Here is a 25,555-nt window from a genome sequence, read left to right on the forward strand (position 1 = left end):
GGCGGGAAGCGGCCCCCTTTAGTACCGGTTCGTGGCACCACCCAGTGGCCTTTAGTACCGGTTGGAGCCACGAACCGATACTAAAGGGGCGCGCTGTAGTGCGCAAAGTTTAGTCCCACCTCGTCGGGCGAAGGGCAGCCGCACTGGTTTATAAACCCAGCCGCGGCTACTCTATCGAACTCCTCTGTAAACCAGGCTTCTGGGCCTAACTATGGCACGCTGTCCTGTGAGCCCCTTGTGGGCCTGAATTTACATGCCCAAGGCCTAGCAGACCCACTGGACAGCGCCCCAATAATTTTTTATCTAATTTTTTTCTTTTCTGCTTTATTTATTTTTTTCTATTTATTTCTGAGTAGTTTTTTATATAGTTTTTTTTCTTTTCTGCTTTATTTATTTTCTTATATTTATTTCTGAGTAGTTTTTTATATAGTTTTTTCTTTTCTGCTTTATTTATATTCTTCTATTTATTTCTAAGTAGTTTGAAAGAGAGTTTTCGTCCGAAACCCTGATACTTCGAAAGAGTGTCCAGTTTGTGCACGAAGTGCATCCAGTTTTTGTCGTAACCATCTCTACTTTTTTGCACATGTCATGTGGGTGAAATGATGATACCATGCCAAGTTTCAACCTTTTCAGAGTTCATTTGTAGTGCTTTTCAATTTCAGGGTCATTTAGCTCAAAACAAATCAGTAAATGCATCAAAAATATCAAATTATGTCAGAAAGGGTTGAAAGTTGACGACGTGGCTTTGAATGGTGCATAATGAACGCAAAAAAGTCCGGAGTTGTAATAAGTTATTAAAATTTTGAATAGCCGGTGTAACTGATGAGTTTTCGTCTGAAACCCTGATACTTCGAAAGAGAGTGTCCAGTTTGTACACGAAGTGCATCTAGTTTTTGCCGTAACCATCTCAACTTTTTTGCACCAGTTCGTAAAGAAATATAAGAGCATTTAGATTACTAAAATAGTGATCTAAATGCTCTTATATTTCTTTATAGAGAAATACATCAAAAATACATTGATCATCAATGATATTTTTGTGTACAATCTAAATTGACAATATGAGTCCTCACCGGTTTAGAAACCGGAGAAAACTCATATTGTGGCCACAAATTCTACACATAGAGTTCAATGAAGACCAAGTGGTTGTGATAGTTTGAGAAGTAACATATTTAAGGTGGTAAAAACCCTGTTAGCGGAGCGAGGTGGGACTAAAAAACCGCTGGAACTAAAAACCTCTAGTACTAGATTGTGGTAAGAATCGATACTAAAGGTGTTGGCGGGGCCCCATCCGGACCACGGCGTGCCACAGCCTCTTTAGTACCGGTTCGTGGCACGAACCGGTACTATAGGTTCGCCATGAACCGGTACTAATTTGCTTTGCCCATCTAGCCGTTCGAACCGGCGCTAATGGCAACATTAGTGCCGGTTTTGTTACAAACCGGTACTAATGTGCTTCACATTAGGCTGTTTTTCTACTAGTGATATGATATGAATGTCTAGTGCTTCACAACTTATATACATAGACTAGGAAGCTTAGGGTTATGATGCATGTGACCCATTTATAAGATCACTGGGTCTGGTTTGGGCATACAAATGGGCACTACCCATATCCTACCCATGACTAGTCGGATAGGGTTCAGCCACCACCCCATGGCACAAAAATGTGCCCAAACCCTGCCCGTGTGGGTCGGGAACCCATGCCCATAGGTAAAATTGCCACCCTTGTTTCTTGATAAAGGAAACCTTATTGAAATGTATTGCCACATCCATGAGATACAAATGGGCATGTCATTGTACCCATGCCCTACCCATGACTAGTCGGATAGGGTTCAGGCACCACCAATGGGCACAAAGATGTGCCCATACCTTGCCCGTGTGGGTCGAGTACCCATGCTCATGGGTAAAATTGCCACCCTTGTTTCTTGATAAAGGGAACTTTATTGAAACTTATTGCCACATCGAGGAGATACAAATGCACAAGAACCCTAATAGTTCTTCCATAGTGGAAAACAACTCTTCAAATTTCCATGCCAGTTTGTTAAAGAAGGTTATCTTTGGTCACATCTATTATGTATGCAAGTAACATTGTCACTTTTTAAAAGATTTATAACTTCCCAAAGTTGTATATTCATGATTGAGACATCACTATGCTCAAGACTCTTGTGCACCGAATTTTGATACCCTTATTGGCGCATATGCACCGGAACTCATTACACTCTTAATATATATTATTGTCAATGAGAGGTGGAAGCAACTTGTTCCACTCCACTACTTTTGCCCAACCAAATTATCACGTCTAAACAAAACAACTGGTGGAAAAATGTATACGTTTAATATGGTGTCATGTTTATTAAGGACAACATGGAAGATGTTTGAATATGAGCTCCAAGGGGAGTGTTTCCCATCTGGTTGTCTTTGATGTTAAAAGTACCGAAGAATTACCGAAAATTCACCGGGGTGCCTAGGTGTAGGAGCACGCACCTTGGTGGCCACATGATTGCTTCATGATTAGTAGACTCGTTTATGTGATTATTAATCCTTAATTGTTGCACACGGGGGCCATGCATGCAAGCTTTTGGCAGCAACACCCATGTCACCTCTCATGTATTTTCTTTTAACTTTCAAATTTAAATCTATTATATCTTTTGAACCAGAAGTACTATTTTATTTTTCGTTAGCATATTTGTATTCCCTGCTATGAGGCTTCGAAAGAAAACCACTTTTGAACATGTTTTGATACATTTTTAAATCTTTACCAAGTTTCAACTATAAAAACTTGATAGTCATAATAATAAGTTTCACCAACTTTTACCAAGTTCGGGGTTTAGGGCTTAACTTCTAATATTTGAAACTAGTTGAATTTGTTATTTATTTTATCAAGTTATAATAATTGAGACTTGCTGAAGTTTGAAAAACTTATCAAAACATATTTAAAAGTGGTCTTCTTTCGAAGCCCTCATCACAAATAATACGAATAATCAAACGAAACATGAATTGGACTTTTGGTTCAAAAGATATAATGGATCCAAATTTGAAAGTTAAATAAAAAGCATGCGAGGTTGGGTGGGTGGAGCTGCCAAAAACTATGAAATGTTGTCATGCAAACCAGTTCTTGAATCACGAGGCAATCAAACAGGCCACAGTCTAAGTGCGTCCGCCCACTGCCACAGATCCTCTCTCAAGAAACACGGCATTGCATCTTCATAAGATCCCCAAACATCAAAACTGTTTTTCTTTTTCTTTTGCGGGGTATCAAAACTGTTTGTAGACAAGCATGCGTACTGTAAACGAGTATTGGAGACTGACAAACTGTCCTGCCCTATCTTATCTTAGCTCAGGCTAGGAGCATAGCCCATCTGGCTCTACTGTATAAAGCTTGAGGCCCCTGCTGATCTGCAGCGCAAAAGGGGCGTGCATTTGTGCTCTTGCGCATGCAGCAGGTGCACACATGCAGCTGCTTCGAAATATCAAAGACTAGTCTGTTTAGATCACCAGTAGAAGTGGAAAAGGAGCGGATTAAGCATGGAGCGCGTGAAGACAAGTAAACAAACCAACGCAGCCGTGCATGCAGATGCAGTACGCCTGCTTTGCTTCTTCCCAGAAGCGCAGCGAATCAGACGCTGGGGATAAGTTAAGTCCCCTCTTTGCACGACACGCACGGCGCAACGCAGTAGTACTAGTAGTACGTGGGGGCATCAGTCAATCAGCAGCGCAAGGGGCAGGGTTATTGTAAGCCGGACGGGAAGCAGATCGGCGACGCCAACGACGCCGCTATGGCCAAAGTTGATCGGAGCGCTCTCTCCGTCTCTGCGCCGCATGTGCCCGTGCCTGCAACTGCATGCGCGGCCACAGACTAAACAAGGTACTAGTAGTATTACCAGTACAGTAAGAAAAGATCATGTAGGCAAGCCAAGCGTGCGTAGCGAAACTTCATCCGTCCCATCCTGATGTGATGATGTGAGATCTTTGCCGTACAAGTAGGCCGTTAAATTGCTGCGTCTGGACTGATCCCCTACCTGCTCATCATTTTCTTTATGTTGGGATAATCCGTAGTGCCTGGTTGAATGGTTGATTAGCATCTGGGTTGGGTTAGTCTAATGAACCTAGGCCGTAGGGATCAGTAGCCCATACGGGGTAGGGGTCCCGGTCCCTAGGCACGCACAAGCAGGCTCGCGCATGGATCCGTCCACCTTTGGATGTGTGTGCGTGTCTGTCTGGCTTTGCGGGCGGTGCAGCCAGCGAGGCAGCTGACAGTTGCTGCGTGTAGTACTACTACCGCCACCGATCTGCGTCTCGTCGCCGTCTGTGCGCCACCAGCTAGATCCTCCCTTCCTTGGGGCCCGCTCAGTTTACCGGTGAAGCTACGAGGAGAAGCCACTGTCACAGAGCCGCCCAAGACCATCTAAGTACATGGTCGGACTTAGAAAATCTTAGCCCCTAAACATGCGCGGATGCGGCCGATCAGGGTCCGGACGTGCTCGTTTTAAACTCTAGTCCATTTATGCAATCATACTTCACAAAAGGAATTACTCATAAATCATATTCATATTTAAGATCAGAGTCATGTTGTGAATTAAGGATCTGAACATATAGCCTTCCATCAAATAAACCAACTAGCATCAACTATAAAATGTAATCAACACTATTAAGAATCAACAAGTATCAATTTAAGGTTTTGAGACAAAGATTAAATACAAAAGATGAATTAGGATTTGAGAGAAGATAGTGATGGTGTTAATGAAGATTGGTCCTCCTACGATGAGAGGATCGTTGGTGATGCCGATGATTTCGATTTCCCTCTCTCAAAGGGAAGTATCCTGGCGGAATCTCTTCGCCGGAGAGGAAAAGTGCTTCTGCCCAGTTTCCGTCTCGAGACGGTGGCGTTTTGTCCCGAAAGTCTTCTTTTTTTTCCCGGGTCAAAAGGTTGAATATAGCAGAAGGAGGGCACTGGAGGGCTGCTATGGGCCCCATAAGACATCAGGGTGCGCCCTGTTGCCTTGTGGGCAACAAGTGGCCTTCCTCTGATGATTCTTCGTTTCAGTATTTTAATATATATTCAATAAAAAATCTTTGTGAAATTTCAGGTCATTTGGAGCTTCATAGAATAGCTATATCTGTTGTAGCTTTTTTAGGTTCAGAATTTCAGTTGCCGGTAATTTCCTTCTTCATATAGATCTTCAAATTAAGAGAGAAAAGGCATTAGAATTAAGGTGAAATAATGACCAAAAATATTATAAATAATAGTAAAAAAATATGATGCAAAATCAACGTATCATCTGCTGACGAGGGAGATGTTGGAGTGTTTTTGATGATGCATGCATCATGCCGCCTCACCGTGGCTAGCTTGAAAACTTCCGCTTGCAGATGGTCCGTCTGCATATTCCAATGTCACGTGGGCTCTGGGAGAGAGCGGTGACGACAATAGCGGTAGCGTGCCCTCAGCTCTTGGCGGCTTGTGTATCTGGTTGACTCTCCGGGGACTCAAATGCTACATATGTTATATCATTGGTAATACTTAACTGATCTAGGGTGCTTTCTGCAGAAAAAACATAAAAAATCCATGCTACATATGATCAAAACGGAATGATCTGAAAATAGATATAATTGCCATGCTATATATGATAAACCTACCGAGGTATAATAAATAAAAATGCCATGGTAATTTGGTAAGGCAAAAGCAGAATTAGGGAATTTGTTCCACAAAGAAACATGGCAAAGTTTTTTTTTAAATGCCATGGGACAGATTCTTACACTTCCATGGGGAGACATGTTGAAATGCTATGGGACCTATGGCAATTTCTCTCTTCCTACAAACATTTCAAAATGTAAAAAAGATAAACCAAAATCATCATGTCAGAAATTTGAGAGTGAACCAATAACTTCTAAAACTGCCATGATTCATGAATTGGTATCAAACAAAAAAATGCCATGCCAAGATAGGGAATTTCCATGTGTAAAATCAGTTGTTAAGTTGCCGTGTGTATAAGCTGAAATTGCCATGTGAGTGTTAGTAAACCAAAATCTGAAATTCCCCATGTTTTAGATCAGTCAGTATCCCCTGTTGCACTGAAAATCAAGCAACTGATGACAATCTCTCTAGCAAAAAGCTTCATAAAAAAGTACTCACCGAACGGAGGAGAAAGTGAAACACCAACGGAGATGTGGCCGGCGCTTCACTGCAACAGTAGCTCCCCGGTGTTCCCAGCCGGGCACCATGTGAGCACCCTCGTCCAACTTCATGCGCACCTCCGCCACCACCATCTCATCCTCCGCCTACTTCTCGCCATCGGAGGCCACCACCACCATGCGACATCATCACTTCAGGAGGACACGTCGCCGCGGAACTCCTTGGTGGCGAGAAGGTCGACAAGGCCCCCGCCCCCGGCCCTGCATTTGTTCGTGTTGTACTATATGTTTGCACATCGCCCTCGCAATCTCTAGAAAATTATGGAGGATGTCCCAAAAGTGTTTTGAGAGCTGCAAATATGGAGACTCTGCAAGATTTGCTCTAAGGATGAGCTAGCATTTCGCGTCTTAGTAACGTAAATTCCTATTTGGTGCTTAAGGCGCCAACTAGAGTTGGTTCTGTAAATAGTGCACATGCGCGCATCCGGATGGTAGTTCAATAAGTGGGCCGGTCCATTTGGCCTTGCTTTCATCGTTTTCGGGAACCTTTCCTCCAATTTTTCTGGCCGGTTTTCAATGTTTTTCCTTCTATGTTTTTGCTGCTTTTTACACGGTTTTGTTCAAAAAAATTTACCTTTTTTATTTTTATTTTTTCAAAAGAGTCACGAACACTTTCAAAAATATTTGAACATTTCAAAATTCATGAATAGCTATTAAATTCATGAACTTTTTAAAAATTTGCAAACAAAATTTTCAAATTTGTGAAATTTTTCCAAATTCAAAAATATTTATAATAATTGATTATTATTTTTTAAAAAAAGACATTTTCAAATTCAAGTTTTAAAAAAATCTGGAACACTTTTTGAATCCATGTTCTTTTAAATCCATGAAAATTTTAATTACACCAATTTATGGGAAAAATTGATTCATGTTTTTTTTCCTTAGGTGAACTAGGGATTTTATTCAAAGTTTAGAACATATGGAATACATGCTACTGTCCCTTGCCACAGTTGACGGCCTACGGTGAGAGAAGAAGCAACCTTAGCTGATGCGTGTGCTTCCAAATTGCACTCCCAATTCTCAAAGTGGAAACTGACTTCGACGAGATCTCTGCTCCTATGATTGATCTCGTTTAGCACCATCAAGTAGGAGGTTGCAACACCCTTGTTGATATTTGATATGACCTCAAGGAAGGTCCGAACCAATCACCAACTTCTGAAGATTGAGATCCCGAGCACCTCGTTGCAAGCATGTGCTTCTAGATTCACTGGGTCAATAAGATCACGAAGGAAGCTCCAAGGAAAATGACCTGCATATCCTTGTAAATAGCAGTAACCGCACCCAAATTACCATGGCGAGAAATCCTGCCGTTGACGTTGATTTTTGCGGCATCTCCCTCTAGTGCTAACCATCTGCAGCTTCTCTGACGTGAAGTAGGAGAAGCACTGGACCGTGTGACACAAGCAACTGCAATCTTCAAATCCTCTAAGTATCAAAAGCCTGAAAGGAAAACGAGTATGCAAGCGAATAAGCAAGCGGCCGTGCGTCGCGGTCAGAGGAACGAGCTGTGAGCGCCGTGACTACCATAGTAACTTTTTTGGCGCCTTAAGCGCTAAATAGGGGAACTGCTATCTGACGCACATGCGTCAAAATGTCGGCCTCCTGCACAGGGAGGGCCAGCCCATTATCCCTAGCTTGTTGTTCCGAAGGTTGCATCACTTTTCGCCTTTTGCCGTATCTGGTTTTCGATTTTTTTTGTTCTTAAGAAACTCTTTTCAATCGGTTTTATTTTCGGAAAACACAAATATTTATTTACTATTGTATAAACTGAACATTATTTAAAAAATTGGGAACAATTTTAAAGTTTTAACATATTTTTAAGAAGGGAACATTTGTAAGGAAAGCTAACTATTTTGAAAAAAATATGTTTTAAAAATTTGAGAACATTTTCTAAATGCAAACATTTCTAAAATTCGAACACTTTATAAATAAATTGTACATTTTGTAAAAAAAAACTCCAAAAAAACTGGTATAACACAACAGAAGGGAAGATGAAAACATACATGACCAAAACCTTTTAGAAGGTTCGTAAAAATGAATTTGTGTAGACTACGAAATAACGATAATTTGACGCAACGTGTACATGAATTCAGAAGCTCCCCTCAATCCCCTCTTTCTTTCGAGCAAGTTTAGTCTCTTTGTTCATCCTGAGCAAATTTAGGCCTCGGTTCTGGATTACTGAAGCTCGATCTGTCAAAATTCATGTAAGCGGGAAGGGCCACAACAAAGCATTAATTAAGTAGTACTCCTTGCAAAGGTCACTCCCGTGTTTCAGGTTGCGGCAAGTGGCGCATATGCAGTGTGCCTTGTAACCCGGGAGTTTTTTTTTCGTAGATTCAATGCGTTTATTCAATGTGTTTTATCTCTCAAACCGTGCGTTCAAATATCAAACCGTTTTCATCATTGGAATGAATCCTCGTGTCGAGATCTTCAAAACTAGATCGTGTTGATAGGTTTCTGTAAACTTTTTTTTTCACAAAAAAACCCGATCCAAGAATACATTTTTCCTTTCTGTTGTGCCTCTTGCGGAAGGAAAAAAACCACGTTTTTCGCCTCTTGCGTAAGCAAATTCGTGCCTCTCACGAAAGAGAAAAAAATGTGTTTTTTTTTCTTTTTTTCGGGAGGCACAGTCATGCCTCTTGCGGAAGTAAATTCGTGTCTCTAGGAGAAGTAAATACGTGCCTCCACGGGAAGCAAATCCGTGCCTCAACAAGAAGTAAATTTGTGCCTCTTGCATACGAAACGAACAGCAGAAGATGTCCATTTATGTTTCACTCATTTTCACTTGCCTTCAATACATGCAAATTGCAACATCTTCAAAACAAGTCACAAACATTGCAGACATAGAACATCGGCACAATATATCCAAGTTAGAAAACAAATCAGACACCAAACCGAACATAGCTTGTTTTCAGAACTAAAGCTGAGCCATAGTGCCTTCCTTCTGGGAATCCAACCATGCGGCGGATACCTTCTTCAAATTTCAAAGGCTTTCAGTGGGTCCTTGGGGTCAATTTCATGGAAGAGAGGGAGATCGGACCGGAGACTGTGCTGGCTGAAACCAACACTTTCCAGTGTCTTCAGCACCTTGTCGAACAAAACTTTGTTCCCGAACGGGGTGAAATGTAGCCCGTCACTGCATGATATAACAAAGTTATCGTACTAGTTCAGAATGTGCTTCGGCAAAATACTATATAATCAAAACCACTATATACCGAACATTAGGGCATTAAGAGCAGAGATGAATATAATATTCTGCTAACGTACTGGTCAATTGATGACCAATTATTATATTCCTGGATGAAGAACAGGACTTGGAAAAGGTGTACATTAGACCACTAAAGTAGTGTTCTAAACACTCTTATATTTCTTTACGGAGGGAGTATTTCTGAAGTTTCAAGCTATTTCAAGCACATAGACTAATGGCTATTAGCAAATGGTAAGAGATCATTCAGACATACAAGCGTGCAGATTATATACTACTGTATCTGAGAACATGCAATACAAAATCTTCTTTTTTATATTTTATAGGAGAGTGGAAAAAAATTAGCGTGCTAAAAGAAGAAGTGTTCAATAGCTTCCATTAGAGAAACAAAAGCGAGAGCATATAATTTGCTCTATTTACAGGTTTTTGTTTTACACTGCAGATGTTAGAAAATTATTCATGGTGTAGAATATTAAGTTAGATTTATGTGTCGCTATAATCATTGTTTTTACGATGAGATCACAGGATGCAGATTATCAACTAATTCTTAGCTTGTTTTCTCAGTCTCGTTATATAACCAAGAACATCACTTGGCAAAGTTCAATAGCACTATATGTTGGCTCCACCTGATTCGCATAATTGTGATTCTTGATTTACCTAGAATGCCAAACATAACAAACGTTTTGTGTGTGTGTGTGTGTGGCCTAAAATTATAGCCAACAGCCAAAATGGTGAATTCTGGTCTGGGGTGCACTGCACATGATAAACAAGTTCCTCACTTAATTGCATTGTTTTTGATAGAAAATGTTAGGCAAATTCTGAGCAACAGTCTGCCCGAGGATTTACACCTATTTTTTTAACATTCAACAAAAGTAGAAAACCATTTTTATCTTATCTGGCCATTTTCATAACCAGCAAAGAAAGCAGCTCATAGAATGAATAATCTCGCAATTATTAAGCCTTTGCACCGTCAACATTAGGTATAAGAGTTCTTCAAACAGATTTGCATGATCTACCTTTGCCTACAATTTGGAAGGAGATTTGTACCTTAATGCAGACGTTTGCCAATCAGGAAATTGCTGTATCTGCGTCCAGATGTCTATAACTGGATGACCCAATTCTTTAGCAACAGCTATGCACGCCTGTGCATAAGTGCCAGCAGCTTCATTGGTTCTTTCAGGCTGTCTTGAAGGGTCATTATCTCCATATATGTCTCTGCATGGAAAGATATGGAATAAGTGTGGTTTGCATGCGAATCTGCTTTGCCAAAAGGTACAATTTATATAATTTGCTTGGAAGAAATCTCCAGGCCAGACCACAGGCCACCACCTGGCAACTGGATAACAGGATATATACAAAGCCCAATAGCACACTCCACACTGTTGAAATTGTCGCAATTTCGATTGAAAATACAGGGAACACACAAGGAACTAAACCTAATGAACTTGTTAAATAGATGCACATAGGCCGAATACTAAACACACACTGTGTACACTTAGTAAGTTCAGCCCAATTTCTTAACATTGTGGTTGAGATAAACAGTTTTGATTGACATAAATCACTGCAAACACAAGTGACTGCCCGCATCCACAATGGTATATGGAATATAGAAAAAGGAAACCCACAAGGGAATACAGCAAAGGTAAACCCATAAGCCACAAGGGAATCAACATAAGGAAACCCATAAGGATATCCAGTGGATCCTGGTTGACCTGACCACCAATAAAGCAGTAAAAGTATGATATCGGCAAGGTGAGGGGGCTATCAGTTACCGAATCCTCGCCGGCTCGTGGATCGGCGGAGGGGTGATGAGTATGACGGCGGCGGAGGGCCACTTATTCTGCAAAACCAAACCACAGATGAGTAGCTGAAGAAGCAAATCAGCTTGAGCAGCATTCCTGTTCCAGGACCGCAACCTTGAAGTACGCAGAGATGGCGCGTAGGTTGTCCTTGTACTCCCCGAGCGGCACGTGCTGGTGCGCCTGCACCTGGTCGGGCAGGGTGGCGTCGTTGGCGCCGAAGAAGACCGTCACCGCCGCCGGGTCCGCGCCTCCGTCGGCCGCCCCCTCCATGGCTCTGTCCAGCACCTTCAGCGCCCAGCGCGTGTTGTACCCGCTGAGGCCGCGCAGCACCACATCCGCCTAATCATCAGCAAAAACCCGACGTCACGCGTAGCGGCGGCGGCGGCGCGACCGGCGAGGGGGAGGGGCGCTGCGGACGTACCTGCCTCGCGAACTGCTCCGCGAGGGCGGCGCCCCAGCCGCCGGGGGCAAAGGACTGCTCGGTGATCGAGTCGCCGAAGAGCACCAGCCGCGGCCGCATCTTGTCCCCTCCTCCCTCCAACACGGATCACGGATCGGCCGCTGGACTGGGCTTGCTGGCTGGTGGCTACCCCGGATGTCACGTCGCCTTCACGAGCGCCTCGCTTCTGCAGTGGAGTATTATACGGCCATGGCCATGTGGTAGGTTGTTGGGTGGCCTCCAGGGAGAGGTGGAATATTATTAGGTGAGCTCGTCGCGACTTTGATCGGCAAGCGGCGAGGATTCGTCGGTACTTCCGAGTCCCGACGAGCGAGCAGGTTCCGGCCAGCCGTCTTTCCCCCTTTTTTTTAGGGTCTGGCCAACCGTCTGTTGAGCTCTCCCGGTGTGTCGTTGGGCCGATGACTGGCTGACCGGACGAAAAGCCCAGAATTTGAGGCCCGTGAACATAGAATGGATTTGAGCAAATATCGTCCTCCCACCGATGGCTAAACAGCCTCAAAAAGAAAAAGAAAAAGATGGCTAAACAGCCATGTCGGATGTCGCCACGCGCGTGTGATATGGAGAGTTCGCTGAAAGAAAAATGAATGGATCAAGAGAGAGAGAGAGCAGTTTTAAGGTTAAATTATCAAAATACAGGACGCGGACGCGGCCTATCTCAGCTTGAGCTCATATGAGCTCGGATGAAAAGTAAAATCCAAAAAATAAAATAAAATAAATCTTATTTTATTTTGGCAAACATTGATGAATATTCAAATGCTTGCAGAGCTTCATCATGGAATAACATATGTGGAAGTCGTGCCTTGCGGAAAGTAAATTTAAAAACAATAAAAAATTTGAGGTAACAATAATCACTGACATGATACTTACCACTCCGAGTCAAACATAACAGGTAGACTGTACGTGCATGTGAATTCTTTTTTTTTCTTGAGGGACATGTGAATTCTCTCTGTGACACTCCCCCGCAGAAAAAAAAAGGTGACACTGACACAGGGTACTACTCCTGATAAACATCTAAATTTCTAGCAGAGTATATATGTGGACCACATGTACATAAAAGTAGAAGTCAACACAACTTAGTAGCATCAGCGTCCAGCCATCTATTACCTCCGTATTTAGCCTACAAGAACGTCTTATATTTTGGTATGGAGGTAGTAATTGTACAATTTGCTGAATCCAGCTGCGAGTTCCCTTCAGACGTGCACGACCTCCTTCCTGCCCCCCATTTGCCAAACTTGTTCAGCTGCAGGACATCACATCAGAGGTTTGTACCAACCCAAAACATCTCGACTTATCTTCAGGAGCATCCAACTCAATTTGTCCTTGATCTTATGCTTGTAGTCATTAAACTGCACCAACAACCTCGCTAGTTCTGAAAGTAGGATTTTCTAGGTCAGAGCAGATTAGCATGTGGTAGGCAAACTGGTAACATCAGGTGGATGTAGGGTGGGGCGGCGGTGTTGTACATTACCAATGAGTATCCTCAGATGGAGATAGCTGATGCTTGTTTTGACTCGCAACGATAGACGGTTGATTGCACCTATATTAGAGAAATCAGAATATCGGACTAACTAGGATCTCCCCGCAAACAAAAAAAGACTAACTAGGATGTTGGCAAGAGCCAATGGCTCAACCAGTTTTGATAAGCATGGAAAGTTGATTGAGACATACCAGACTCCAATCTGGACTGTTCCTCATGGCCATATATGGCACACTTTGCATAAGCAAGAAGTCGAACATGACGTGGGGCCCCTAGATTCCCTAAAATGGACCTCAATAGTCCACTGAATTGAGATCACAAATAACATTACAAACAACAAAAATGAGTGAGAAAATAGTAGCAAGGTTATGCGCTCTACAAAGATTTTCCTTACTCTGTTCGAAGTATGACCAGAAAGTCAGGCGGCAAGGATTCCATAAATGAAGATATATCATCCATTCCAAGAGAGCTCAAGTCTTGCTTTATACGTGTCTTCTCTTCACCAGATACTTGTGTTCCAAGAGCTGATTTGCTGGTGAGCATTACAACAGTTAGACATGAAAGGCTGTTTAATAAGTAACTTGTTGCACGTCACTGCCTAGCCCATAAAGTAAAACTGTAAGAACTGAGCTTAATACAATATGTTTAAGCGATGAGATTCTAGCACTTAAATTGACTCTCTTGGAAAGGTTAGACTTTACTACTTAGCCCACACCTGCAAGTGGGACTCACCATGAGAGAACCGAAGCTATTAGCTAAACTTTGCTGTCCCTGTGGTCATTGGTGGCTCGCACATCAAGATTATCCAGTCAGCAACTGTATTGTGCCTAAAATAAGCATGTCACGAGGGTTCTCCTGACTCTAGTTATTACTATGGTAATCATTGAACTTTAGAATTGATGTAAAGCAGAACATGGATATGTATTAAAATTTACGGTATAGAATAGATACCAAGCTTGGTTTGTTCCTCGGGGCGATCAAATCCAGCGCAATGCATTGGGTTATGAGAAGTGGAAAGCAGTTGCCACTGCTCTTGCCCAATGGTTAGCTAGGGCCTTTTTCTGGTTCTCTCTCACCCGCTTGGGATGGCACATTACTTTCTTCCAGCTCTACCAATATAATGAGGCGCCACATTTTTTGCATTTTCTCGAGAAATGAGAAACACCAAGCTGGCTTTACTCAATGCATGGCTGATGTACTAAGCGTATGTAACAAAATCATGGCTGAAGTCTAGCAATACGAACTAATGCATGGCAGAAGTACTAAGAAAATATGAAACCAATGCATGGCTGACGTAAATAAATAAAAAGCCTGGTGTTCATTTTTAAGTTGTCTATTCTAGGTTGCCATAAAAAAAACTTAATGTCTTTGTATGAGCTACCTGATCAGAAATAATTTCCTAACTTTTCGAGTGTGGACTTATATGCATCCGTTGCTTAAGAAAATTAGTGTATTATAAGAATTGTCCCTATTAACGTTGAACATGACTTTTCTCATGTTTTTTGCCCCATAATGAAAAGTCCACAGAACATTGCAATATTTGAGCATTGTGGTGGAAGTGAAAAAAGGTTTACCTGTATATAGTCCTTCCAGTGAATATTAAAGGGAAGTACTTTGCATATTTTCCGACACCAAACTGTTCACCTAACTCCAGAATTTTTGGCACATCCAGCGATATCAATGCTTTCCACAGCTTACAATAGTCCAGTCTAAACTTTGGGTCCAATTCTTTATAAATGCCATGATCCAACAAAACTGTAAAAGTATGCACCATTTTACCAATTAAAAGCAATACAAGTTCATTCTGTCAAATAGGAAGAGCTGAATAAACCCAGCCATTATGATATAATGAATATAGACAAGCAGAAAATATCATGTCACAAAACAAAAGGAGCACCTAATGAAAATCTCCCTTGGCCTCGAGGAGAAACCAATATGTTTCCAGGATGAGGATCACCATGAACAAAACCATGTATAAATATCATTTCACCAAACAGTTCGATTAATGCTTTAGCTACCTGGAAGGTACATATAGAGGTAAGAGAACACACACGTACAAAATAGCAGGTCAGTGAGAAAAATTCATATCATGCACAACATCAAATAAATGAACATGAAGGGGTGAGCAAAATAGATTAGAAGAACCATTATTTTGCATCCTTTAGGAAATATAATCTTGTTTATATAATTCCTTGTTAGTGAATTTTATAACCAATAATAAGTGTCAACTATACAGGGGTACAAGAATGGCATACAAAGCATAGTAAACAAAAATGATGATACATGAGAACTATCGAACTCGAGGCACACTTTTTGTTGGTGGTGTGTGTGTGTGTGTCTGAAGTTTGCTTCTATGTGTGTCTGAAGTTTGCTTCTAGTTATTGTCAAAGCATGTGCGCAAAAAAAAATTACTTGGACAATAGATACATCCATTTTAGGTGTGAGTCTTAAGAAAACCTTTGTTGGGCTGATATCTGCCTTCCTTAGGAAGTCCAAGTCATCAACCTGTCACAACAGTAACACAAGAGGTTATGTGAATGTACTCCTCCATTATTAGCCACTTCAGATATTCCATTAACTAGAGATAATGCTCTCCTCCTCTCTCTTATGTTTGGATGAATCCCCCATTTTTCTTCCCAGTATCTTCCATTTAGTTCAAGGATTATTCACAAACAATAGACGTTATCCAATGATTTGTAAATTAAGCCCCAAAACAGCCTGTAAGATTCAGCCAAGGAGTAATCATTTACCTTGTCCTTTAAAAAAAACATTTACCTTGTGGCCGGTACAAAATTCCATTGTTAAGACCTCCTTGGTTGTCAGTTCCTGCAACAGCTTCAACTAGTCACAAACTGCTATACACAAACCTAAACAGTTAACATCTTATGCACCAGCAAACTCAAATAAAAGAAGTAACAGTGAGGCACCTAAACTATCAGCATGAGGTTCAACTGTCAAATACAACCTTACTTCAGTCAGTATATGTTTTGACCATGTAATGTGGAGAATTGAACGAATTAATGATTTTGCTAGTTATTTTATTTTATTTTTATTTTCAAGAGAAGACAAAAGCTTTGCATGTCGATGCATTGATAGATAGAAAAGGCATTTAAAAGGACGCAGCTAAAAAATTATAACAACCCACACCACACCTTTAGGCGCTAAGCTCTGCGGGCAGTTACGCTTGCAGGCCTATCGCTCTTGCTCTATCCCACAACCTTATCTCCGCCTGTATATATCTTTCTAAATAAAGCTAACAATGGTTTGAAGTTCAAATATCGAATGCTAAATTAGTAAATACTGAAAACTAGTTGTTATCTAAAAAAAAGGGCAACCTGGTGCATGTAGCTCCCGCTTGCGCAGGGTCCAGGGAAGGGTCCGACCACTTTGGGTCTATAGTACGCAGCCTTTCCCTACATTTCTGTAAGAGGCTGTTTCCAGGACTTGAACCCATGACCTCATGGTCACAAGGCAGCAGCTTTACCACTGCGCCAAATTTCAATCTCATAATGGGGATTGAGGCCGTACCCTATAAGTGCACCCTTTCCTAATTGCATTTCTCCTCAAAATGTTGTTCAGATGGACATGAAAGAATTGACCTTTATCTAATTAGTAGTGGTCACCGGTCATGATATAATCAAGCATCTTGTAAAGTTCAACTGAAACTCGACTCATGTTAGGGGAAACAAGTTCGGTGAAATTAGCATTATTTCAATTTTTATCATTTATTTTCTTTTCAACCGAATTCGTCCATTTTGTTGCTCGAAGTTTATGCAATTGAAAATTAGATTAGATTCTGTCCATGCTATTCAATCTTTTTTTGTTTTTCAGGACCATCTTTCGCACCATATGCACAAGAGAATCTGATACCACTTACCCTAGAACTTGCCCTTGCAAATGGAAGTATTTTTTATAACAATGCAAGTTTGTTGGCCTCATCCATGCACTAAAAAAGAGCTCGGCAGGCCAGATCATGCTTTAGTAATAGGCTGATAGTGCGGGGGTCAACACATCTCATTGGCATTAACAAAACATTCAATATCTATGCTTATCGTGCTGGAGTAACCAAACTACCATATGAGCGCACAAGCATTTTAGTTGTGTTAGGTTTCACACTGAAACCTTGATGTGCAACACTTTCTAGAGAGGGGCTACCAGCTTAAGTAACACTGGCTGGGCTTTGTGTCAAGAACAGACTACAGTCTACTTGCATAAGGTTTGTTTTTTGTTCCTCGGCTTATAGTTGATGTAATAAAACAGTTAAACAGTAAGGATCACAGTTGGATGCTTAATACCCAAAACACATGAGGTATTTTGACAACATCATTTTTCCTGAAGCATCTTGCAGTTCTCTCGGAATTCTTAGCTTCTTGGGTAAAATCTGCAAAGCATCAATGCACGTGGTATAATTTCTGTAAGGTCCAAAGTCCCAGATGAGCCAAAGCTAGATGCATGTGAACAGTACAAGGAACTTCGTGGGGGATGAGGAATAGGATGCATCTTAACGTTCCAACTTTTAAACTATCACGCCGCAGTTAAAGAATTGGAAGGATAACTTGCAATGCAGTTAACCTAGGTAACTCATATGTTATATACCATGAATATTTCCTTTTTAACTGATGTTACATACCATGAAATTTTCCTTTTCATGTGTGTTGGCCCACTTATGGATACACTAGACTATTGTTCTTTTGATTCAATGAGGAGTCGAGAACTGACGGATAGACAACAGTAGCCATCTTTAATGAATGCAATATTTGATGGTTCTACAATAATGCCTCCACAGAACTGCGAGAGAGGACAAATGTTCAACCACTTACCCAGTTCCATTGACATGGTTCTCTCAAATTCAAGTAATATTTTCTCAAACCTATAATCAGGAAAGATCTGCCAAAAGAAAAGCTCAATTTAGACTTCACAAATGAGACACTAATAAAGTATTTCAAGGAAGTTCGAACACATTGTTCTAACTCAAGATTTAATTTAAATACATGACAAAACAGACAAGCATGATAAAATTAAATCCGATCATAATGTAGCACCGACAAGAGTCATTCAACCCTTTCCTTATTAAGTTGTCCAGTTATGGCGAACCACCAACTGTTCACTGCTGCCTAATGCATACTAACGGCATGCTACAAGGTAAAAGCAATGACTTGCTTTAGATTGAAGGATATGTTTGACTTCTTTTTTTCATCAATGATGCCACAAAAGAAACTGACCCATACATCCCTCCTTAAAACATGCAGCGGAACAAGTCAAGCCTAAAACATGCAGCTGCACATGTCTTTTTTCATCAATGAGCTTTTATGTTATCCAATTGTGGCAACTACCCTCTGAAACATTTAATGAAGTACTCCCTCTGTAAACAAATGTAAGATGTTTTGGCAGTTTAATTTAAACTGCCAAAATGTCTTACATTTATTTACAGAGGGAGTACTAGCATAAAGCTAGTCAGCGAAAATCAAGGACTTCAACTATGTTAGTCTCTTTTCCACTACACAAATTTTGCTGCACGGAGCAGTACTTCAAGTAAAGTTGCTTTTTAACAATAATCATGATCGTTAACAAACCCAGTAGTTGAATTAATATTCTGGATGAAATGTATCCAGCGGCAGAGCCCAAAGCCTTTTTAACATTATTAGGTACAAACGAAAGTGAATAAACTAAGCCAGTCAAATATTTTGGGCAGCAAGTAGGAAATATTATCTTTGCCATAATAAACTGAAAGCCCAAAGTTGATATGCGTTACATACCAAAGAGACATATTTTGACAAGAGAGACATATGTGTTACATACCAAAGAGACATATTTTGACAAGAGAGACATAGTCATTATGTCTAGCTTCATTCGCCGCTCCAACCCAGGATACTGAACCTAAATGTCAAAATTAGGATGAAATTCCTCAAACATACTGATACACGTGGAATCAACAAGGATAACTTTTCAGGTCAATGCAGGCTTTACAGCTGCTACAGGGCAAGTTTGAAATCAACTAAAAATGGCATATGGTAATAGCAGGATATGTCTAACAAACGGAGGACAAATATTTAATGCAGCATATTTTGTTATTCCATTACAAAACTAGGTTATGTTGTTATACTTGCTGCCTTACTAAAACAACAACATAAAAACTCCTTTTTTTTTGCCAAGAACCCAGCATACCACACTTATCTTTTGACTCGAAAAGAACTGTGACAACTAACAAATATTCATGTTTATACCGTTGGATGGCCCTTAGCTACTTCCTTTAAAAATCAGCTCATAAAAGTTTCACAGGGGTAAGGTTAGAGATTATGACCTTATGTAACAATTATAGCCTTGAGTTGACCCATCTGACCACCTTTGTTACACTTTTAAATGTGAGAAATGTGAAGACGTGAATTTAAGCTTATATAAACGTTGGATAAATGACTACAATATGAAAACTGCAACTACCTGATGAAAGTGAGAAGCTATTAATTATTTAGCTGTCCTCGCAGCAATTTGATGTTCAGAGTTTCGTACAGGTCCACACGCCTAAATATGGTAGATGCCTCACCAAGAAAGAAATCCTACTGGCGGACAAAAACGTGGCAGGTTCATGCACAAGCTAGAACTCTGGATGGTGGATATCTTGCCCAAATGCTATGTCTCTACTTATTTACTATTGGAACCATGAGAATTACAGTGTGATGATGTCTTTCTGGACATACTTCACCTATTTACATAAATGTTATTTCATGTGGACGACAGGGCATTACACTGAACTTCTTTTGGAAGGAAAATACACCAATTTTAGGACCTAAAATAAACTACACATTTCAAACAAACAAAAAAACAGAACAGGAAAGAGGTGCAGTGTTAACAGTAATCTAACCTTTACAGCTACTTCCTGATTATTATTCAACCGACCTCGATGAACCTGAGCAATTGATGCAGCAGCGATCGGATGTTCATCAAATTCCAGGAATCTGGTACTCACATATTAATATTTAAACATTTTTTGTTAAAGATTAAGTGACAAATAAACAGAACATGTCAGTCAAACATGAGCTAGAGCTAGTAAAACTGACGCAAGCTCTCGGTTATCATTGTAAGCCCAGGGGATATCTAGATTATACAAATACACAAGCTTATCCTCCGTATGGACGGTTCGCTAAAATCAACATCACTAGTTTGAACACGGCCAAATTGGCCGACTGCACTATATAAATTCAGTGCATTTTGTAGTCATCAAATAATGCAAATGGCACGAAGATGATGCTAACAGTAAACTAATGTTAACACTAGGCAAACTCATCACTGTCTAAGCATCTAAATTATGATTGTACACAAGTTAGAAACAAGCACTTAACACAGGCTGGACAAAAGATAGTAAGTGAACTGTAGAGCTCACAGCATGGCCAGATTCAAAACAAGCAAATCACACAGTGGCAAATACAAGCACATTCTATCCTGATTACAGAGACCCACAACAGAGTAGCCAACTAGTCATCCCATGTTACATTGAAAGGATGTGAAACCCTTTCCGCTCAAGTGCGTTTTCAGCTATGCATAATGCATATATAAGTTCTTGAGCCTGCATAATCATTCTAAATAGACGACTGAATTACAATGTGAGCAAATACAACATTTTTTCTTCTGAAATAGAACAGATCACAACGCACTTTCCAATGATCACAGCACTGATGATTAAAAAAGAATGAAATTTCAATACTTACATGTCATGTAAATCCTTGCCAAAATTTTGTTCAATCACTATTTTGATATCTTGATATTTGCATGGAGTTGCCTGAGTTATTATAAAAATGAAAATGTAAAAGTGAATATTTCTGTATATATATATGACCTTACACCAACAGCAGGGTAGGTAGAAGTTATAGCAAACCTGATCCTGCAGGCAGGAGAGAGTAGATATGTACTCCTTTGGTACTTGTCTTAGTGATGAAACAAACTGACCAGCTTTTACATAAAATCCTCTGTTCACTTCACATAGTCTAAGTAGCTTTTTTGCTGACCTCAAGTGAACCTACAACAGGCAAGGAAAATACAGTACAGCATGTAACTCTGATCTGACAAAACTCGAGTTCTAGAATACATGGTCTACTCATATAGGGCATCAGAGCATCATATTGTGCAAATTGATTTCCAAAAAATGAGTGAAAAAGGGAAGAGGTCTACACATCTAGCAAAATACTGGATGTAATTACACGTTTGCATAAGAGAACACTAAAATTATGTCATGATAGCTCATCCAAAACCAAGGGAAAATAGGCCATGACATTTGAAATGACCCATAGCCACTCATGATGTCGTCTCAAATAGGTAAGGAGTGCATCCAAATTCATTAGATGCGGGTATCTAGCACAATTAAGCGGCAACATATACTTTGCCCACAAAACCATCTTAAGTCACCCCCCTCTCCCAACCAAGAGTAACATTCATATGGCGAATTGCTAGTCCAAAGTATTATGTCGTATCAAAATGAAACGGAGTCCTGTTCTGAACAATACAACCAGAAATCTCTGGCCGGGCCGCTGTAACCTACAGTACCATCTAGCGCAAACTTGCCAATCCTGAATCACTTTCTTAGTTTATTTTCCTAAGAACATCACAGCACGAGAACCAACAAACGAAATTGCACATGCCCTTCGCCTGTAAGGCTGTAACAAGCTTGCACGCAAGCGGCACACCACCATCCCGTGCAGAATACATACCTCGGAGAGCTTACCCCGGTAATCTGCCGACCCAGGAACCAGCCCCCGCAGCGAGTATTTGTAGTCCAGGACCACGAAGCCAATCTGAAGCAACCAGTCAATCGGCAAAAGTGAGCATGGGCAGCCACTGTCAGTTCCAGAGCAGACGTGGCATTTCGCAAACCGTGTAAATGGCGCGGGAGGAGCGGGCGACGCCGTGGAGCGTGGAGGGAGCGCCGAGGCCGTCGGTGGAAGGGGAGGCGGTGGACGTGGCCGCCAGCGCCGCGCCCGCCGCGGCCGCGAGGAGGAGCGGGGCGCGGCGGCGGCGGAGCATTTGGGCGTGCAGTAGGGGGTTATTATGGGTTTGCCCCTTTGGGCGGGTAGCTTGGATTCGAGGACGTTGGAAAAGGAGGAGACCCAGGTCAGGGGCATCCGGAGCGTTTTGGATCCAATTCCAAGCTGCTCTGGTGAGGTCAGAGCAGCTCAGAATCGGCACATCCGTGTATATACTCAGTAGAACGTGGGTCTTCAAAATTTGACGTCGTAGGTTCAAATCCCACGGAGCAAATTGATTATACGACACATTTTTCCTTGGACTTTGATCTGATGACACATCTTTCTTTTAATTTGATTAGATGGTATACCTTTGATTGAGAGCTAGATTAAAGGCAGGTGATAGGCGCCGACGGACCGGCCGGAATTTGGGCCGGTCCACCCGTAGCCATCCGATTGGTGCATGGATAACCGTTCGATGCAGCTGCTGTTTCAGTCAACGCACGCCCCTATGACGGATTCTGCATCTAGTCGCTCGATTTCGCATCTCGTTGGCCGCACGCGCTTGCCGGTCGCCATGGTCGCCAGCCGTCCTTGTTGCCGGTCGCCGCACCCGTCGCCTGTATTTGCGGTTGACTCAACGCATGCAATAGCTGCGGTTTGCGGTTGCAGCTCCGGTGGCGACGGCCGCAGCTCGCCGGCGTGCTCGCCGTCGTCCGCTTGGTCCGATCCAGACCGTTCAGGCCTTATCTTCTTCCCCAGCGAAAACGATTCTCCCAGCGAAGCTTCCCTTCCCACGCACATGGAAGCACAGCTAAAAGAGTGGAGGTTGTGGTTGTACGTGATCCGTCATCATCGCTGTTGTAGGAAGCACCGTCCAGCAGCTCCACCTTCCAAAAAAATGTTTGCAGCTCCACCTCCAATGACGAGCCAACGTCAGAGCAAACGTCAACGCCGGTGATAGAAAAAACGACGATGGATGCAACAAAAATGTTGTCGCCATCGCAGCTCAGGGCGTCGTCATCACTCATGAATGGTTGCAGCAAAACTTCACGTCGGTCATAGCAAAAAGGACGATGGATGCAGCAAAACTTCGTCACCGTCGCCGGGGGTCGCAGCTAAGTCATAAAAAATGGATGTAGCAAATTTGCTTGCCGGTTGTCGCACTATTGGTCGCCGGTCGTAGCACATTTGGGCATCGCTGGGCCATGGCTGGGGAGTGGTTGCTGGTTCTAGCAAAACTCGAAAAGCCGGTTATAGCAAAACTAAGTGCTGGTTCCAGCAAAACTCAAATACAGTGGTAGCAAAAATGTGTTGGTTCCAATAAAAACAGAAACGATGGTAACAAGAATGGATACTAGTTCCAGCAAAAAATCAACCCGGTGGTAGACAAAAAAAATGTTGTTTCCAGCAACAACAAAAGATCCACGGCCAGGGGAGTGGCCTCCTGTCACAGGCTCACAGCACCGTAGTATTGCGCGTTGCCGGCCATGGATGCAGCTCCGACCATGGAAGCAACTTCGCCGGCCCTGGATGCAGCTCCGACCATGGACGCAACTTCGTCGTCCATGCCCGTTGTAGCTCCGGGCACCATGGAGCAAATTGGAAATGCAGTTGATAGCGGGGAAATCGAGTGGAGGACACTGGCTCGGGGGTCGGCTTCGGGGGTGCTCACCAGAGAAGAAGAGGGGGGCTCGCTGGAGGAGATCGTCGGGTCAGACTTCCATGGCAGCTGGGGGAGGTTAGGAGAAAATAAAAAGGATCCAGGAAAAGGGAAGGAGAAGGACGCAGGGGACGGGGAAAGAGATAACGTGGTGGGCCCTCCCTATTTGATTAGTTGTAACCAGCACGCATGGATGAGACCGGCCGAAGCATTCGGCCGGCTCATTGTACTCAAGCGTTTCCCTAGATTAAATGACACAAATCATGTTTTCTCTCCTTTTCTAGGTATGGGCCCCTACATCATATTTTATAGGACGATTTTACCCCTAGCCGTCTCACCTGGCTCGATAGCTGGTTGGATCGATCGTTCCTGGAAGAGCCCAAACACGCCACGATCAGTACATGCATGCAGGCGTACATATAGGGCGTGTTTGGTTGCCGTGCGCTACAGTACTCGCATTGCATACACTTCTTCACCCAACTTGGCTATGCAAATCCAGCTTCAAATGCACCATCTGCATGTTGTTTGGTTGCCTGCATGGGCAGAACCACACTGCCTGGTGTTTGGTTGCATGCATGTTGGTGGACAAACCCAAAGCATGGTGTTTGGTTGTATGCAACGCCTGATGTGTGGTAACCTCTTGGCTAGTTGGTGAGGTTACCACCACACTTCGGCAGCACACATCATAAGCACAACAGAGTATAAATAGAGCATCAACTAGCATAATTCAGATATAAGCAGTACCACACTTCATAACAATTCAACTCATAAACCATAAACATGTTCAAAGCAGACTCGATAGTACGCTGGAAAGAGGTGGCCCGGCCCTACTCCTTGGCGGCGAAGGCTTCGTCGTGCTTCCCGCACTTGTTGACGACCTCAAAGCCATCCTCGTCGAAGATGATGACCTTGAGGGTGTCGGGAGTCAGGAGCTTGAACGTCACCATGTAGCCGATCTTGATCTGATGAACGGCTGCGTAGGTGGCCCAACCCTGATCCAGGGTCACCCTGTCGTTCATCAACTTGACCGTCACCTTCCAGGAGAAGTCGGTGGTGTTCCTAAGCTTGAACTCCGTCGGCACCACGACGAAGTGCTTGGTGAAGTCCAGGGGCATGGGGATGCACTCAAGTTTCGGTGCAAGGATGACCTTGCAGAAGTGAGTTGGGCCATCCTCCTGATGATAGTGGTCGTAGTTGCGGCGCTTGTTGCTGGGGGCTCCTCCATGCCCTCGTCGTCGCCACCCTCAGGTATCTTCGGGTCTTCCTCGGCGGTGGGTGGCAGCACAACCTCGTCTGGCATTGGGTGAAGGGGCTGCTTGCCCTTGTTGTCAAGGGCTGGGAGCACCTCTGTTCCATCTCATTACTCTCCTCGATCTGCACACAATTCATGGAGTCAAGCATAGCACGAAGTTCATGGCTAATTGAAGAGCATGTAGTTAAAACAGCATGACTGTCACTCTTCTCCTCCTCTGCACCCCCCTATATTTACTCGCCCTGCCCACCACTACTTACCCACCCCTGTCTTCTCTCACTGTTGATACGTCTCCAACGTATCTATAATTTTTGATTATTCCATGCTATTATATCATCAACCCTGGATGTTTTATATGCTATTTTATATGATTTTTTGGACTAACCTAATAACCTAGAGCCCAGTGTCGGTTTCTGTTTTTTCCTTGTTTTTGAGTTTTACAGGAAAGGAAAATCAAACGGAGTCCAATTGACCTGAAACTTCACGGAACTTATTTTTGGACCAGAAGAAGGCCATGGAGTAAAAGAGTTGGGTCAGAAGAGTCCCGGGCTGCCCACGA

At 42.4% G+C, this 25,555-nt stretch overlaps 2 protein-coding genes across 6 annotated transcripts; both read right to left on the reverse strand.

The window, feature by feature from the left end:
- Positions 1-8,931: 8,931 nt before the first annotated feature.
- LOC125543237 (GDSL esterase/lipase At5g45920-like) lies at positions 8,932-11,980 on the reverse strand. The gene is made up of 5 exons (XM_048706517.1): positions 11,615-11,980; positions 11,308-11,532; positions 11,164-11,231; positions 10,439-10,606; positions 8,932-9,322 (listed from the first exon to the last, which is right to left on the reverse strand). Exons 1-5 carry the CDS (start codon positions 11,711-11,713, stop codon positions 9,163-9,165), a joined length of 720 nt encoding a protein of 239 aa, XP_048562474.1. The 5' UTR covers positions 11,714-11,980; the 3' UTR covers positions 8,932-9,162.
- Positions 11,981-12,485: 505 nt separating this feature from the next.
- Positions 12,486-22,278, reverse strand: LOC125543238 (aarF domain-containing protein kinase 1). Of its 5 annotated transcripts, none has more exons than XM_048706519.1 (16): positions 21,993-22,275; positions 21,844-21,913; positions 21,001-21,141; positions 20,834-20,904; positions 19,990-20,083; positions 18,930-19,001; positions 17,951-18,017; positions 17,426-17,511; positions 15,906-15,956; positions 15,588-15,635; positions 15,028-15,148; positions 14,705-14,885; positions 13,525-13,662; positions 13,322-13,434; positions 13,122-13,190; positions 12,486-13,022 (listed from the first exon to the last, which is right to left on the reverse strand). In XM_048706519.1, the coding sequence occupies exons 1-16, from the start codon at positions 22,238-22,240 to the stop codon at positions 12,904-12,906; spliced, it is 1,689 nt and encodes a 562-aa protein (XP_048562476.1). In that variant the 5' UTR covers positions 22,241-22,275; the 3' UTR covers positions 12,486-12,903. The 5 variants fall into 5 exon arrangements, with proteins under 5 accessions (XP_048562476.1, XP_048562478.1, XP_048562475.1 ...); XM_048706521.1 differs by having other exon boundaries at positions 13,117-13,190; positions 18,930-19,007; XM_048706518.1 differs by having other exon boundaries at positions 18,930-19,007; positions 21,993-22,274.
- Between the last annotated feature and the right edge of the window lie 3,277 nt (positions 22,279-25,555).

Source organism: Triticum urartu, chromosome 3 (genome assembly GCF_003073215.2).
Source record: "Triticum urartu cultivar G1812 chromosome 3, Tu2.1, whole genome shotgun sequence".
Classification (NCBI taxonomy): Eukaryota; Viridiplantae; Streptophyta; class Magnoliopsida; order Poales; family Poaceae; genus Triticum; species Triticum urartu.